The sequence below is a fragment of the Marmota marmota genome, unplaced genomic scaffold, assembly GCF_001458135.2.
Source record: "Marmota marmota marmota unplaced genomic scaffold, marMar, whole genome shotgun sequence".
In the NCBI taxonomy this organism is placed as follows: Eukaryota; Metazoa; Chordata; class Mammalia; order Rodentia; family Sciuridae; genus Marmota; species Marmota marmota.
In genome coordinates this window covers 13,549,863-13,568,196 of record NW_026000229.1, presented here as the reverse complement: position 1 = coordinate 13,568,196, position 18,334 = coordinate 13,549,863, and the positions used below count along the sequence as shown (strand labels likewise).

Here is an 18,334-nt window from a genome sequence, read left to right as displayed (position 1 = left end):
TTTTTTTTTTTTTTTTTTTTTTTTTTGTGACTTCTTGCGTTCTCATAGCTTTACCTACTCCTAGAGCAGGAGTAAAGCAGAATGAACTTCCAGCATCATTCCAGCTATATAGGCACATGTATCCATTAAGATATGATTCTCTGCAATAACAGCTACAGGGAACACTACTGCTAATGAGCTTGCTAATGTGGATAAGAGAGAACAGTCAGGAGGGAAAATAGTTTTCTAAAGAAGTTAGAAAGGCTTTGCTTATTGGTATCTTCTTGGATCATCAAAGCTATTTTGAGGAGGCAATTAAAATAACCTGAAATGACTAGAAATATAGCATTGAGTGTGTTTAGTGGCTTACCTTGTCCAGTATTCTGCACTGGCCAGTGAAATTAAGGGGTGTAGCAAGCAAACATATATTGGACACCTACTGTGTGCCAGACTCTGTAGTAGCTAGGTATTGGTATATAGAGACAAATGACATAGTGTTCCCACTGTGGAGGATGACAGTATGTATAGGGGGAGAAATAGATATATGAATGAGTAATATCAGATGCTTTGCCATTTAGACTTAGAAATCTTTGGATTACTGAGGGAAAACAGGGAGAGTGCTCAGCTTTGCAGTGGGGGTGGGGATCATGGAAGGCTTCACTGAAGAGGTGATTATGAGCTGGGCTTTAAAGAGAGTAGACATGTAGAAGAGGGACAGCTGCTTGGTGCACTGGCAATGACAAATGTTTCATTGCTATTGCAAGAAAAAATTTAAGATGGGGCAATTACAAAAGAGATTGTGGGAGACTGGAAAGAGGTGGGGACCAGATTTTAATGATCCTTGTGTAAAATATAAAGAATAAAACTGGCAAAACTGCAGTTTCAAACATTTCCACCATTTGCCATTTTCTCGGAGGTTTCTTGAATCTGTAAACTATAATCTAGCTTATAGATTATTACAACTGTGAATTTATTAGCTGCTGTGTTGAAGTAGTCTAGTATTTATTTTATTTACTAAATGCCGTGGTAGGCCTAACCCTGAATCACTTTCTTTTGAGTATAAAGAGGAAATTATAAGGTTTCTACTTTTGAGGAACTTATCAATTAATTGATAAAAGAGAAGAATCGAAGTTTATGGCCACCTTTCAAGCCCTCATGCCAGTTCGTGGGATTATTTTGGAGTTTATCCCAAAATGATTTTTGCATTTCAGAACCAGAAAAGATTATTTGTAAATGTGATAATTTGTCTTTGCACTTTCTCAGATACTGTGAAAATGTTAGCCTGAGTGGTGTTAACAGTATGAAGCTCACTCAATCCTTTGGGTCTGGCTTTTGTTTTGTGTTTTGAGGTGTGTTGCGGATGGAACTCAGGGCCTTGTGCAAGCCAGGCAAGGGCTTTACTTCTGAGCTGAACCCCCTGTCCTAGTGCTGGCTTATTGAAAGTACTTTGCCAATTCCTCTACTTTATCTTCTCTTGGCAGTTGAGACCCATAGACAATGGACACTAACAAACATATTCTCTTTATGTGTGAAATAGATAACTTTCTAATTTTTAGTTATTTGCATACCATCTGTACGAGTTTTGGCCAAATTATTCACCATCTCTCCTGCTCTTAATATTTTTTTTTTATGATTTCTGTTATTCACTTGGTATTTGTCTTTAGAATGACTCATTTCTTAGCTTCATCCCATGCAATAGTACCTTTTATTTTATTTTAGTTGTAGTTGGACATAATACCTTTATTTTTTATGTGGTGCTGAGGATCAAACACAGGGCCTTGCATGTGCTAGATGAGTGCTCTACCCCTGAGCCACAACCCCAGCTCCTGCAACAGTATCTTTAGTTATGAGTTTGTTTGCTGTGTTTTGTATGTATGTGTGTGAAAGGGAGGGACAAAATTAAATAACTATTGTATAAAAGTATATATATATTTATTTATTTATTTATTTTTAAGTATGTATTCTGCCTAAAACTTTTTTTTATAATACCTTATTTTGTAATACCTTAGGAAACCAAACTGGATTCAATTGAGACTTAAGGGGGGGAGGGGAACACCACCTGTATTAAGCCCCATATTGATAATTTCAGTTCTTGTTTGCTTTTTCTTAGGAGCAATATTTGATATTATTTTACTTATGACTTAACACATGAGTACCAAAGTTGACATAAGTGACTGGGCAAGAAGAAAAGTCATGAGTGAGAATGAAAGAAGAACCTGTAGTTGGAGAATGGGAAGCTGCTAAGAATGTTGTAGGTGTGGAACAGATTAAAGGAATAGTGTCATGTGACCATGGAATATTGTGCTGGACTGAGGTCTGACTGCTCTCTGCCAGTATTTGTGGGGACCACCTGTCCTTGAGGAGGATTGCTGACATGGATGGAAAGAACAGGACCTGTGAGAATGCTGAAGCTTTTTATTGAGTGCCCTTACATTTAAAGTCAGTGTTAGTACTAATACTATTCATAAATGTCCAGGTGTAGGATAGGCTTGTGGCACACCATCATCTGACTGCATGTAGAAAGTCCTTGCCAATATATGTTTGAAGGAACTACGTTTGATGTAATAAGTGATATTAAGGACTTTAGCTAAAATAAAGTGCTGACCATATACATTTAATGAATTTTTATTTGCATTTCAAATGCTTGAACTAGGCATTTGTAGTTCACATTGAATCTGGAGATTGGTGTGCTTAGCCTTGTGATTAGAAATGTTATCTCTTAGGCTGGGATAGAGCACTTACCTAGCATGTGTGAGGCACTGAGTTCGATTCTCAGCACTGCATATAAATAAATAAAATAAAAGGTCCATTGACAACTAAAAAATATTAAAAAAAAGTTATCTCTTACTGTGAAAACTTTCTGTGGTCTGATACATACTTTTTGTTTGAAAAGGTGAATATAAGATTATAGTTTTTTTATTATAAGATGAAGCATAATAGAGAATTTGCACTATAGTTTTGGACTGTGACTGGAAAGATTGTTTTCTATGGTTTCTTTCATAGTAACTTAGTGAATGTTGCTAAAAAGTTAATTGGAACTTTTTTGAGGTTTCTGTGACATTACTGTATAGAATTAAAAGGAAAAAAATGGAACTGATTAGACTATTCCAACAAAAAGATTAAACTGACCAAATAGTTTCCATTATGAAAACCAAGGGAAGTACATACTTGTAGTTTAGTATTTTACTTTATCATAGATTCTGGGAAGTTTGAGGTAAAAAATATTCTAATCACTTTTTCTCTTTCTTTTTAAAAGGGTAATACTTTAATTACTAGAGTTAAAGACAGTGTGAGTGCCTTTTTTTTTTTTTTTAGTATTTGTTTTTAGTTATAGGTGGATACAATATCTTTATTTTATATTTATGTGGTGCTGAGAATCGAACTCAGTGCCTCATGCATGCTAGGCAAGCATTCTACCTCTGAGCCACAACCCCAGCCCCTGAGTGCCTATTTTAATGTAACATTTTTTTGAGTTTTAAGTAGTTTAGATTCATATTATATAATGTGAGTAACTTTATATTTTAAAAACCAGAGCAAGGAAATATTGTAACTAACCATCTAAATATAACCATACATAACTATGTATTTGGTTTTTGGTAGATTATATTAATAATCAGTTTGGAAAATTTGCTTTTTAAATTGAAACAAATGTTTGAACAGTAACATGTACTATGTTTCCTTCCATTGGGTGCATTTTATGATACTCAAAGTACTTTTGTATATTCAATCTCAAGTAAACCTGTCAGTTATATTTGTAAAATGGACATAATGATAGTATCTACCTCATTGGGTCATTGTAACTGTAAAGATTAAATGAGATCTATTGCATTATTAAGTGGTTAATACAGTGCTTGGTATATTGAAAATCTTTGATATAAAACATTTGTAGTCATTGAAACTATTTAAAGCCATTTGTGCCTCCTGTTTACACACACACACACACACACACATACACATACACACACGAATTAAAGTATAACATCTAGCGAAGTACATGAACCTTAAATGCATTTAATCACTTTCTTGATTAAAGCTAATATTAATGTTAATTAATATTTTAATCACCCTAACAATTTCCTTTATGCCCCTTCTCAATTTCTCCCTTTTCCCCTCCCAGAAGTAATGATTATTCTGACTTCTATTATTGTAGGTTAGTTTTGTTTGTACTTGAGCTTCTGTAAATGAAATCATTCAGTATGCTCTTATGTTTTTAGCTTTTTGTGCTAATACAGTATCTATGAGATGCATCCATGTAACAGTAGCATGTGACTTAATTTCTTTAATGCTACATGAAAATACTTCAGTTTATCCATTTTCTACTTAATGGATATTTTGGTTATTTTCAATATTTCACTTTTATGAATAAAGCGTTTACGAATATTTTTATATTTGTCTTTTGGTAGACATTTGCATTCATTTTTCTTTGGTACATATTAAGGAGAAGTAAGAAGAAATGCTGGGCATAAAATAGGTATATGTTTAACTAATGGATAGTGCCAGTTTTTCCAGAGAGATTGAACCAAATTACATTTGTACCAGCAGTTTTTGCCAGTATCAAGAGTTTCAGTTGCTCCACATCCTGGTCTACACTTAGTATTGTCCTATCAGTCTTGTTAATTCTAGCATTTCTGGTGGGTATGTGTTGGACAGTACTAGTTTTAGTTTGCGTTTCTCTGGTGAGGAATTATCTTGAGTATCTTTTCATAGTGGTCATTTGGAAATCTTCTGTGAAGCCTGCTTGTTAAGTCCTATATCTCATTTTTTTAAAAAAATAGGTTGTTTGCCTTTTTCTTATTGATTTGGCAAATATATCTATTGCAGATATCGTCTCACAATGGATGGATTGCTTATTCACTTTTTAAAGTCTTTTGATCAATGGAAATTCCTTTTTTTTGGGCTGGGATTGTGGCTCAGCGGTAGAGCGCTTGCCTAGGACGTTCGAGGCCCTGGGTTCTATCCTCAGCACCAAATAAAAATAAATAAATAAAAATAAAGGTATTGTGTCCAACTACAACTAAAAAACAAATATTTAAAAAGAAAGAAATTCCTTTTTTTTCCACTGAAGTGCAGTAAATCACTTTGTCATTTATGATTAATAATAATTTTGTGAATTGTTTAAGAAATTAATGATCAATTCCCAAGGTCACTAAGTCTAGTCTTTGTGTGAAGAGGGATGCGGTTGGGGATACTAGAGATTGAATTTAGTGGTACTCTACCCTACATCTGCACTTCTTTTTATTTTTTATTTTGAGACACGTTCTTGCTAAGTTGCTGAGGTTAGCCACAAATTTACTATTGTCCTGCCTCAACCCCCCAAGTAGCTGGAATTATAGGCGTGTGATGCTGTCCCTATCAAAGTGTCTATTCTTTTAAAAAAGCCCTTACTGTTTGCTTTTCACATTAAAGGTTTATATTTTTTTAATATTTTTAATTTTTTTACAATTTGTTTTAATTAGTTATACATGACAGTAGAATGCACTTTGATACATTATATGTAATGGATAATTTTTCATTCTTCTGGTTATTCATGATGTAGAATTCCACCAGTTGTATAGTTACATATGTACATAAGGTAATCATGTCTGATTTATTCTATTATCTTTGCTACTCCATACCCCCTCCCTTCCCTTTACTCCCCTCTACCTAAAATAATTTTATTCTTCCCTAGCACCCTTCCTTGCAACCCCATTGTGAATTAGCATCCACTAATCAGAAAACATTTGGCTTTTGTTGTTTTGGGATTGGCTTATTTTGCTTATCATCATATTCTCCAGCTCCTTCCATCCATCCATTTACCTGCAAATGCTATAATTTCATTCTTCTTTACAGCTGAGTAATAATCCATTGTGTGTGTGTATCATTTTTTAATCCATTCATCTGTTGAAGGGCACCTAGGTTGGTTCCATAGTTTAGCTATTGTGAATTGAGATGCATCACTGTAATGTGCAGATTTTAAGTCCTTTGGGTATAAACTGAGAAATGGAATAGCTAGGTCAAATGGTGGTTCTGTTTCATGTTTTCTGAGGAATCTCCAAACCACCTTCCCTAATGGTTGCACCAATTTGTATTCCCACCAGCAGCGTATGAGTGTACCTTTTCCCCAACATATTTGCCCACATTTATTGTTTGTATTCTTTATAATTGCCATTCTGATTGAGGTGAGATGAAATCTTAGAGTAGTTTGATTTTTATTTCTCTAATTGCTAAAGATGTTAACAATTTTTCATATATTTGTTGATCGATTGTTTCTTCTGTGAAGTGTCTGTTCAGTTCCTTAGTCCATTTATTGATTAGGTTATTTTAAATTTTTTGAGTTCTTTAAATATCCTGGAGATTAATGCTCTGTCTCAGGTGCATGTGACAAAGATTTTTCTCCCATTCTGTAGGCTCTCTCTTCATGTTATTGATTTGTTTGCTGAGAAGAAGCTTTTTAGTTTGAATCTGTTCAATTTATTGATTCTTGATTTTACTTCTTATACTTTAGGAGTCTTGGTAAGGAAGTCAGTAAGTCAGGTCCTAAGCTGACATGATGAAGATTTGGGCCTACTTTTTCTTTTCTTAGAGGCAGGGTCTCTGATCTAGTGCTTAAGTCTTGGATCTACTTTGAGTTTTGTGCAGGGTAAGAAAAGGGGTTTAATTTCATTTTGTTACATGTGGATTTCTAGTTTTCTTAGCACCATTTATTGAATAGGTTGTCTTTTCTCCAGTGAATGTTTTTGGTGCCTTTGTCTAGTATGAGATAGCTGTATTTTTTTTGTGTGTGTGTGGGTTTGTCTATGTGTCTTCTATTTTGTATCATTGGTCTATATGTCTGTTTGGTGTCAATATGCTGTTTTTGCTATGGTTCTGTAGTATATAGTTTAAGGTCTGGTAGTGTGATACTTCCTGCTTTACACTTCTTGCTGAGGATTGCTTTGGCTATTCTGGGTTTTTTATTTTTTTCAAATGAATTTCAGAATTGCTTTTTCTAGTTCTATGAAGAATATCATTGGGATTTTAATAGGAATTGCATTAAATCTGTATAATACTTTTGGTAATATGGCCATTTTGACAATATTAATTTTTGCTTATCCAGGAGCATGGGGACGGGGGGGGGGGTCTTTCCATCTTTTAAGATCTTCTTTAATTTCTTTCTTTAGTGTTCCGTAGTTTTCATTGTAGAGGTCTTTTACCCCTTTTGTTACATCGATTCCCAAGTATTTTATTTTTTTGAAGCTATTGTGAGTGGGTAGTTTTCCTAATTTTTCTAAGTAGATTTGTAACATATGTATAGGAACACGTTTGATTTATGGGTGTTGACTTAATATCCTGTACTTTGCTGTATTAATTTATGAGTTTTAGAAGTTTTCTGGTGGAATTTTTTGGCTCTTCTAAATGTAGAATTATGTCATTGGCAAATAGAGATACTTTGAGTTTTTCTTTTTCTATTCATTTTCCTTTAATTTGTTTTTCCTGTCTAATTGCTGTGGCTAGAGTTTCAAGGATGATGTTGAATAGAAGTGGTGAAAGAGGGCATCCTTGTCTTATTCTAGTTTTTAGAGGGAATGCTTTCAATTTTTCTCCATTTTAGAATGATGTTTGCTTTGGGTTTAGCATATATAGCTTTTATGATGTTGAGGTATGTTCCTACTGTCCCTGTTTTTTTCTAGTGTTTTGAACATGAAGGGGTACTGTATTTTGTCTAAAGGTTTATATTACTGTTATTTTGTATATAGCGTGAGATAGAAGTCAAGGCTAATTTTTTTTTTTTTTTTTGCCACAGAGGTTATTTAGTTGCACCAGAACTATTTATTAAAAAGGTCATACTTTCTATCTGAATTTCCCTGGAGCCTTTGTCATAAACCAAGTGATTCTTACATGTGTGAGTCCATTTCTAGAATTTTTTGTTCTATTGATATGTTTCTCTGTCTTTGTACCAGTGACATGCTTTTCTTAATTACTGTAGTTAGTCCTCCAACCTTATTTTTCTTCATGATTGCCTTGGTTGCATTTCTGTATACTTTTTAGAATTGGCCTGTTTATTTCTCTATACATGTGAATGTGCCCATGCATGCACACACACACACACACAATCTGCTGAGATTTTTTTTTTTTTAAAGAGAGAGAGAGAGGAGAGAGAATTTTTAAATATTTATTTTTCAGTTTTTCTGTGGACACGTCTTTATTTTTATGTGGTGCTGAGGATCAAACCCAGCGCTCCGCGCATGCCAGGTGAGCGCGGCTTGAGCCACATCCCCAGCCCATCTGCTAAGATTTTGATCTTATCAGATGTGTAGATTTTTTTGGTGGAAAATTCACATCTGAACACTATGGTGTCTTCAATACCATGAACATGAATCATTTCTCTATTTATTTTGGGTTTTCTTCTGTTAGCCTCTGGAGTGTTTTATAGTTTCAAGTGTAGATGTTTTGCACGTTTTTCATTTGGTTTATGACTAGGTATTGATATTTTTGATGTTGCAAATGGCATTTTTTGTTGACGGTGAAAATGTTTTATTGAACTTTGTATTTATAATTATAGTAAATGAGTTTTTATTGAACTGAACTCTTGGCCGTAGGTACAGTTGGCAACTATTAATAAAACACACCACTGGTATATCTTAATTTACTGATTCTTTATTTCTTAAAAATCAGTTAATAATTAGATGGACTTTCTCTCTTTGTTTCAACAGAGATTGGGTTTAAACCCAGGGCTTTGCAAGTTCTAGGCAAGTGCAGACCAAATAACATTTTTTAAAAAAGATTTATTTTTTAGTTGTAGTTGGGCACAATACCTTTATTTCTCTTATTTATTTTTATGTGGTGCTGAAGATCGAACCAGGGTCTTGCGCGTGCGAGGCGAACGCTCTACTGCTGAGCCACATCCCCAGCCCCCAAATAACATTTTTAAAAATAAAAATTTAAAAAGAAATTTCAGAATTCTTCTAATTTTTGAGTATTATCATATAGTAAAATGCACATATCTTAAGTGTCCAGTTTGCTGAATATTTTTCTGTAAATATTCATCCAGGTAGCTACCACCCAGATCAACATACAAGGACATTTTTTACACCTTCAAGACTTTCTAGTTAGTGCTACTCTCCTCCTTATAGATAAACATTGCCAGCTGAGAAGACTTGTACTTATAGACATTTTGTGTAATAATTTTTTTTTTTTTTTTGAGAGGAGGGTACTGGGGATTGAACTCAGGGGCAGGCACTCAACCACTGAGACACATCCTTAGCCCTGTTTTAAATTTTATTTAGAGACAGTGTCTCACTGAGTTGCTTAGGGTCTTACCAGTGTTGAGGCTGGCTGTGAACTTGCAATCCTCCTGACTCAGCCTCCTAAGCCAATGGGATCATAGGTGTGCACCACCATGCCCGCTCCATTTTGTGTAATAATTTGAAACTGAAAAAAATAATTGCTTGAATTATGAATGGGTGTTTTGTTTCTAGCAAAAGTGATATTGGGTGATGTTTTTTGTGGTGGTGTTAACCAAGGTTTAACTATTTTATACATCTTAGTCAATTTTATGCTGCTATAACATGCTGCTTATTAAGAATGGAAATTCATTTCTCCGGAAGCTGGAAAGTCAAGATTGAGGTACTGGTAGGTTTGGTTGTGAGTGAGGGCTGGAATTCTTCAGAGAGGAGGAATGAAATATTGTCTTTACAAGGTAGAAGGCAGAAGGCCAGTCACCAACCAACCAACCAACCAACCACTGCATGAAGCTCTTTTCTACTTGTCTTAATTCATTTGGGAAGGGAGGAGCCCTCAATCACCTACTTATCTCTTAAAAGCTCTACCTCACATTGGCAACACCTGGATTTTCTAACTGACACATTCAAAGCATAGCACCAAGGGGAGCTTATTCTTTCTTCACTTCATGGCAAATAAATTTGACGTAAAACCTTAAAACATAAGATTGTGCAGTGGGAAGCTCATTAGTGAGATTTTTGTTATATAGACTTAATTCCTTTGTGAATAATTCTTTGACTTTTTCCCTTAACACTTGCATGTGTACTTATTAGTTTTATAGCATAGTAGATCTGAATTGCTCTGGAAAATATCTACTTTTTAGGACTTATGGTCAGTAGTAGGATTAAAAATTGAGAAAATGAGCTGGGTGTAATGGTAAACATCTGTAATCCCAGTGATTTGGGAGGTTCAGGCAGGAGAATCTTAAGTTCCAGGCCAGTCTCAAAATAAATGAAAAGGAACTGGGATGTAGCTCAGTGGTCAAGTGCTATTAGGTTTAATCCCCCAAACAAACAATAACAACAAAACAAAACAAAAATTGGGAAAAAATTTAAAGTGGAAAAGTGGGAAAGATTGTACTTCTGGCAAGAGTCTAATTTTATATGTTAGGTAGCAACCTTAGCACGTATGAGGTTCAGTAAGTTAAGTAGGTGGTGAATACGGAGTCACAAAGTCCCATCATATAGGGTAACCTGTTTGGTTCTCTGGAAGTACTAGTTGTTTTTTGCTGTTAGTATTCTCCCTTTCAAATCCCCAATAATAGTTTGTTTGAGGAACACAAGTAGAAACATAATATATACATTTATACACACAGACATTTAAAATGTTTCAAATTGGGGCATACTATTCACAAAAAAACCCCCCGTTAATTATAAGTACATAATAATTTCACAAAGTGAACATATTATCTGCTTTTCCCCCACACACCTGAAAGCAGTATCTAATACATTGTTATTGTAGGGAGTAGGGTTTTCCTAATGAAGGGAGACTGCTGTGTTTTTAAGAGCTACAATATCAACTTGGTGGAAAAGATCTTACAAACCTTCCTACAATTTTAGTTTTTTTCTGAAATTTATTTTGCTTATTGCTAGTAGCAAGTGGGCAATTCTTCAGTTTATTTTAAAAATATGCTTTAGCCAGGCTGGGATTGTGGCTCAGTGGTAGAGCTCTCATCTAGCATGGGCGAGGCCCTGGGTTCAATCCTCAGCACCACATAAAAATAAATAAACAAAATAAAGGTATTGTCCAACTACTTCTAAATAAATATTTTTTAAAAAATATGCTTTAGGTGGCTGGGGATGTAAGTCAGTGGTAGAGTGCTTGCTTTGCATGCATTAGGACCTGGGTTCAGTTCTCAGCAACACACACACACACACACAGGAGCTTTAAAAATAACAGTGATAGTAATACATTTATTGAAATTTCCTTTTTTTTTTTTTTTAAATATGTTCAGTTGAAGTTGAACACAATACCTTTTTTCCATTCATTCATTTTTATGTGGTGCTAAGGATTGAACCCAGGTCCCTGCATATACTGGGCAAGCACTCTACTGCTGAATCACAACCCCAGCCCAAAATTGCCTGTTTTTATGTTCACCAGAAATAATATTTTATTATTGTTCTGGAGAGGGATGCCTTATCAGTGCAGATGAATACATCTTTTAAACTTATGTTAGGGCATCTGATTTCTATTACCTAATTGTTTATTCTTTTTATATGCAGGTATGTCATTGATGGTGCCACTGCTCTTTGGTGTGCTGCAGGAGCAGGACATTTTGAAGTCGTTAAACTTCTAGTCAGCCATGGAGCCAACGTGAACCATACCACAGTAACCAACTCAACCCCGCTGCGGGCAGCATGCTTTGATGGCAGACTGGACATTGTGAAATATTTGGTTGAAAATAATGCCAACATCAGCATTGCCAACAAGTATGACAACACCTGCCTAATGATCGCAGCATATAAGGGACACACTGATGTGGTCAGATATCTGTTAGAGCAACGCGCTGACCCCAACGCTAAAGCACATTGTGGAGCCACAGCATTGCACTTTGCAGCTGAAGCTGGGCACATAGATATTGTGAAAGAGCTGATAAAATGGCGAGCTGCTATAGTCGTGAATGGCCATGGGATGACACCATTGAAAGTAGCTGCTGAAAGCTGTAAAGCTGATGTTGTTGAACTATTGCTGTCTCATGCTGATTGTGACCGAAGAAGTCGGATCGAAGCTTTGGAACTCTTGGGTGCCTCCTTTGCCAATGACCGCGAGAACTATGACATCATGAAGACATACCACTATTTATATTTAGCTATGTTGGAGAGGTTTCAAGATGGTGATAACATTCTTGAAAAAGAGGTTCTGCCACCAATCCATGCTTATGGGAATAGAACTGAATGTAGAAACCCTCAGGAACTGGAATCCATTCGACAAGACAGAGATGCTCTTCATATGGAAGGCCTTATAGTTCGGGAACGGATTTTAGGTGCTGACAACATTGATGTTTCCCACCCCATCATTTACAGGGGGGCTGTTTATGCAGATAATATGGAATTTGAACAGTGTATCAAGCTGTGGCTTCATGCGCTCCACCTCAGACAGAAAGGAAACAGGAATACCCACAAAGATCTTCTTCGATTTGCCCAAGTTTTCTCACAGATGATACATTTGAATGAAACTGTGAAGGCCCCAGACATAGAATGTGTTTTGAGATGTAGTGTTTTGGAAATAGAACAAAGTATGAACAGAGTAAAAAATATCCCAGATGCTGATGTCCACAATGCTATGGACAATTACGAATGTAATCTCTATACCTTTCTGTATTTAGTGTGCATCTCCACCAAAACACATTGCAGTGAAGAAGATCAGCGCAAAATTAACAAGCAGATCTACAACCTGATTCACCTTGACCCCAGAACTCGTGAAGGTTTCACCCTGCTGCATCTAGCTGTCAACTCGAATACCCCAGTCGATGATTTCCACACCAATGATGTCTGCAGTTTTCCAAACGCACTTGTCACAAAGCTCCTGCTGGACTGTGGTGCTGAGGTGAATGCTGTGGACAATGAGGGAAACAGTGCCCTTCATATTATCGTTCAGTACAACAGGCCCATCAGTGATTTTTTGACCTTACACTCTATCATCATTAGCCTGGTTGAAGCTGGCGCTCACACCGACATGACAAATAAGCAGAATAAGACTCCACTAGACAAAAGTACAACTGGGGTATCTGAAATACTACTCAAAACTCAAATGAAGATGAGTCTCAAGTGCCTGGCTGCCCGAGCAGTTCGGGCTAATGACATTAACTATCAAGACCAGATCCCCAGAACTCTTGAAGAATTTGTTGGATTTCATTAAGTGACTGGATATGTAAAATCGTTTAATGTGGTGCTAAAGTAAAGGACTTTAATCACAGACAATAGAATTATGTGTTCATAAATTTTACTTTTCTTTCCACCACTGTTCCTTTCAACCCACCCTTCCTTAGTTCTGTCTTTGGTCTTCTAGCCTCATATGGTAATTGATTTCAAACACTTTAAGCAAAGCCACATTGTTTAGGTGTAACTATAATTAAGGTGTTTGGATATTGGTCACTTAACTATTTGTCTTTTTTTTTTTTAAGGAATGAATATAAAATATTCTGTTTGTGTAACAAATGAGGGACATTTATTATTTCAAGTTGATAATGTTTTAAACAGCTGCCTACAAAAAGTATTTCTGTTTAGCCTATGTCAGTGTGTTATCCATGCAGCGGTTTCGAGGATTTCATGGAGGAAAAACAACTACAAAGGAACATTAAAAGTAATGGGAGATCCAGGTGTTCTGCATATGCCAAACTGCTGTAGATAGTTTTCACTCTTCCATAATGTATGTGAAGTGATACAACACATTTTAACATCAGAAGGACTTAAAAAAAGTATAGCTTCAGATTAATCTGAAAACAAAAGTGCTAATAATAGCTACAGATTTATAAAATTAAATCCATTGAAATTGTTGAATTATGCTGGGTAGTATATATTCAAAGTGATAATCTTAAACCAACTTTTCAGAGAATACTGATGGACTCTTTGCCTTTAGGCTTGAATTATTTGAAGTCTTTGTTTTAATGTAATTTATCTAAATTGCAGCCATCTGCATTTGATTCAGTTCTCAGACATGTAAAAATTATGAATGCTGTTTTCTTATGAAACAAATTGTCACAATGTAGTTATACATTCTATTTTTGTCCCCTCTTTCTTTCCTCTTGTATCTTAAAATTTGGAAGCTACTTTTCCTGAGGACATATATTTGTGCTTCCCTGGTAAGGTGTTTATGACAAATGAAAAGGAACCAGGATATTTTTGATTTATCTCACTTTCTTAGTCTGTTTAAAGAAATAGAAAAGTCACTAATGTGGTGTAGGAAATTAAGTGTTTTTGATGCTGAAATCATTCTCAATACCACTTTAAAGGTATTTCTGTCAGAGCTACAAAATTTTCCACCACAAAATGTCACTTATTCCAACAGGCTGTACAGAGGTCTTTTGTTTTTTATTTCATTTATCAGCAGCATTTTAACTATCAAACTAAAGAGTATTCTGTGATTATCTTTTATGCATCACAGAAATTAAACAAAAGGTACATACCTATTTCTATTGATGCTAAAAATGATATGAGATTAAAATTAGCTGTATCTGTAATTTTCTCTCTAGTGCCAAATGAATGCCTTAGCTACTCATAGTGCATGGTACTGTAAATGAAGACCTACAGCTTTTTTTTTTTTTCTTAATGAAAAGCATTATAATGATGTCACAACATCAGATATAAACTTAAAAAACTATGAGATTTAAGTTAACATTTTATGTGTGGATATTGTTTTATAAACTATTTAAAGAGATTGCGGTTGGATCAGTATGAAATAGTGGCCAAGCCAAAATCAGCACCTAGGGCCTTAAATAGAGATACCCCACAAAATGAAATACTTTGAATGGTGGGAGGGGAGACTTTAAAAGCTTTTCCCCCCCAAAGTTGTAAGATACTGTTGCTATATTTCTACTTTGTGTGTCTTCTTGCTTCAGTTAGGAATCTTTTGATGGTAAATCCTGTCATGGTAATAGATTTCTATTTTCCTAACCTGACATTTTGCAAGGAAGGTTTTTAGGATGGCTTAAAGGGAGGAATTGAAATAAGCCCTAATTTGGAAATTACTGTCCTTGATCTTCTGGTGTGAATCGAGGGAATACTGTACCTTGCTTTTGGCAATTCTCAGTGGCCGGAAAGAGAAAATGTACTTCCTCAAGGTGAGTGAATCATGCCTTTTACATTGCTCAGATCAGACCTTTTGTTTTTCAGTCTACAAAGCCTGCATATTGGACAGTCTGAGGAATGGCTGTGATACTTAGTATTTATTTGGTTCCATTTTAAATGTATATGATTATTAATACCAAAACTTAAAATATCAAATAATATTGCATGTTTTAAAAACATTTCATCCCATTGGCTACCCAGGACCAGCACTATTTTAGACATTACTTATTTATAAAATGAGAATAATGATTATATGTACATATTCAGACAGACATCAAAATTTAATGAGTTTTTAAGAAGGGAGACTGAATGCTGGATAATGTAAATCATGCTCATTGAAATGCTGACAAACTTGGAGAAAGAATTTGAAGATAGCGGAATAAACTATGAACTGTACTAGTGGTAACTAGACTTTTTTTAAAACTATAGTATAGTAGTACATTGTGCGTTATCTTGCTGAGGATCTAATTCTGTCTTGTAATACCAATTCAATATGAATTGTGAACCACCTGTATAAAACTTTTCTTGAAACAAGTGAACTACATGCCTGTTTCTTACATTTGCTTTTGGTAGGATTATTTTAATATATGTTTAGCCAAATCCTTTGTGAACTTAATTTTTTTTTAAAGAAAATAAATAGGTAAGAAAGGTAATAGTTCTGTATCAGCTCACTGAGAACTCTAGGCTGTCTTCATTTTGCAGCCATCTTTGTCATTTGATGTTTGTTATTGGTAGAATTATGCTTTGAATTGTAACTCTTGTTTGATAGCTTTACAGACTTTCTCAAAATTTCTCTGTCCTGCTTGTGAATTTTCATATAAATCTGGGTGAACTAGAAGCCCAGGAGGATGCTTTTGTTTGCAAATCATGTGAAATTTTGGTGGGTCTTCTGCTTTTAACTGTGTTGGTGAAATTGAACTCTTGAATTTAAATTAACTATTTAACTCAAGGAATGTGCAGCAGATCTATCCCCTCAGTTGATAAAGAAGGGGTCACATTTTTGCGTTAAGAACTGAATCTGACAATATGGCTTTTTTCAGTTGACACCCTGGATTGCTCTGGGAGGCCACAGCCTAGCTACTTTAAGGTTCTTTGCTGTGGGAACTGTAAGCAAACAAACAAACAAATCAAAAAAATGGGCCATCTGTAAGCTTTGGTCTTGTTTGTTTCTGAGAAGGGTTTTATTTCATTATTTTAATAGTTGGTTAATAATTGATAATTGTGAAGACTTAGTTATGATAACATTGTTTGAAGTAAAAATATGATTTGGGGTCAGCAGCTCCCTAAATGCCAACTATATTTGACAAGTGTTTTTGAAAATTAAAATTTTAGGGAATGATACCCTGTTAATAGTTTTCACCATAGTTGAGGCAGCTACTCTCTGAATAAGACTACTTGGGATGATTCAAGCAGAATAATTTCCTTGTTCTGGAATGGGACATTGTGAGGAGTGAGTTGCTGGATCTGGGATTATGATTTGCTGGTTTAGAAGCAGCCAGTGGTTGAACTAGTGAGTAGTTGGATGAAAGTATAGAGTCCTTGTTTTTATGGTAGATTTCTAGAAAAACCTGAAATGTTCGTTTTCAGGCTAACCATATGTATCAGTGTACAAATGAGTGTTTTGATTTTCTCACTGACCTGTAACATTAAGAGGTGGGTAAAGAAAACAAAACTCTGCCTTTTTGCTCTACGAAAAGATTTTAGTCCACAAGGTTTTAAGCTGTGTTCATTCCTACTCTGAAAATGTGCAGCATTGTTCTGGGTATCATCTTTTGAAAATAGAAAGCTCTTTGATATGTGTATCACATTTCAGGGCTTTCTTAGACATTTCTGGCAGATTTGCCCAAACCTTCCTTCAGATGGGCTGATTTGTACAGTATCCCCTCCCCAGATATGGGTTCTGAAACAAATACCACACTGATAATGGTGATATATTCATTTTTAAAGCTGTAAAGTTAATGTGGTCTCTAGTCCTAGATTTGTGGTGTGTACCTGTGTGTCCATGTGCAGGGAAGGGACAGTGATTTGATGGTTATGGGGAGTGTGTCTTGATGTGTGTGCAGGGGTGAATATTGCTAAATTATTAACAGCTTTTCATTTAGGGGTGAGTCATGTGATGGATGGCCTAATCAAAACAACGAAGGAACGAAGATGCAAGCTTTGTCAAGTGATGAAGTGCACAGGTTTTGTATCTAGTTTTTAATCAGGTGTTGTAAAATTTGTGCATGGCTTTTTTTGTTGTTGCTTAGTAGAGGAGAAAAGATGAGGGGGAGAAAAACAACTCAGCTTTCCTATCCAGTCTTTTCAGAGGTGCATAGTTTGGAGTAAAAATTTGACTGGCTGAACCTATTGAAAAGACCCTGTCCTTCATAATATTCACCCCTTCCTGCAATCCTCCATCTAGAGGAACTACATTGTTGTACTCTAGTAATTCACTGTGATTTATAACAACCCAGTGATGTCATTCTATTGTGCACTTTTGTCAAAACACTTACGTGACTTTAATAAACATAGTAAACTTGCTGACTGCACCAGAAGTCTATTAGTAATTTATATATTGCATGACATTTTCTATTTGAGTTTGTGACATGTAGAATCATTTCTAATTTCATGGCAATTGGCAGTCCTAATAGCTCAGCTAATTTGAAACTAACAATCTTGCTGTGTAAAAGGAAAAATGGTATTTGTGTTCAGTAAATGTTTGAAAAAACTACCTTGAAGTTTGTGTCTTTATTGTTCAATGTGAGGTGATCTTTTCGTGCAGTTCATTAAAAAAAAAGTTGTTGAAGGTATACATGTGTATGGAAAAAATTCAGATATTAAAGTTCCCTTCTCAACTCTTCCCTGTTCCCGTTTGGACTCTACCGAGGCAATCATATTTTTTGAGTAGCTTCCCAGAATTTCTCTGTGCATATATGTAATACTTCTTTACATTTGAAAATGCAGATGAAATTCTTTTTGGTTTCATGTATCCAGCATTTTTCCATTTCTAAAATTAAATGTTTTTTTTTGTAAAAACCAGTTCATTGCATTTAATTCTGTGGGTGGACTTAACATTTATTTAACCAGATCTTTACTGATGGACTTTTTAGGTTTTCAGTTTTGGGTATTTTAAATAATGCTGTAGTGGACATCCTTGTATGTAATATTAATTCAACAAATTCATTCCTAGCCCTGGAACTTCTGGTTTAATGACTGAGTATTTAAAGTCTTGACAAGAGATTATCAAATTGCCTTCCATCTTCGTGTCCTTTATTGACATAAGATATTAGCTTATCTATTTTTGCCAGGGAAACTTACCAAAAATAGTATTTTGTGATTTTGATTTG

At 35.2% G+C, this 18,334-nt stretch overlaps 1 protein-coding gene across 1 annotated transcript in view; it reads left to right on the top strand.

The window, feature by feature from the left end:
- Positions 1-17,718, top strand: part of Fem1b (fem-1 homolog B) — a 20,131-nt gene extending 2,413 nt beyond the window's left edge. The window contains exon 2 of the mRNA XM_015480489.2: positions 11,442-17,718. Within this exon, the coding sequence (XP_015335975.1) occupies positions 11,442-13,077 (1,636 nt within the window). The 3' untranslated portion in view covers positions 13,078-17,718. The remainder of the gene's footprint in view (positions 1-11,441) is intronic.
- The last annotated feature ends 616 nt before the right edge of the window (positions 17,719-18,334 follow it).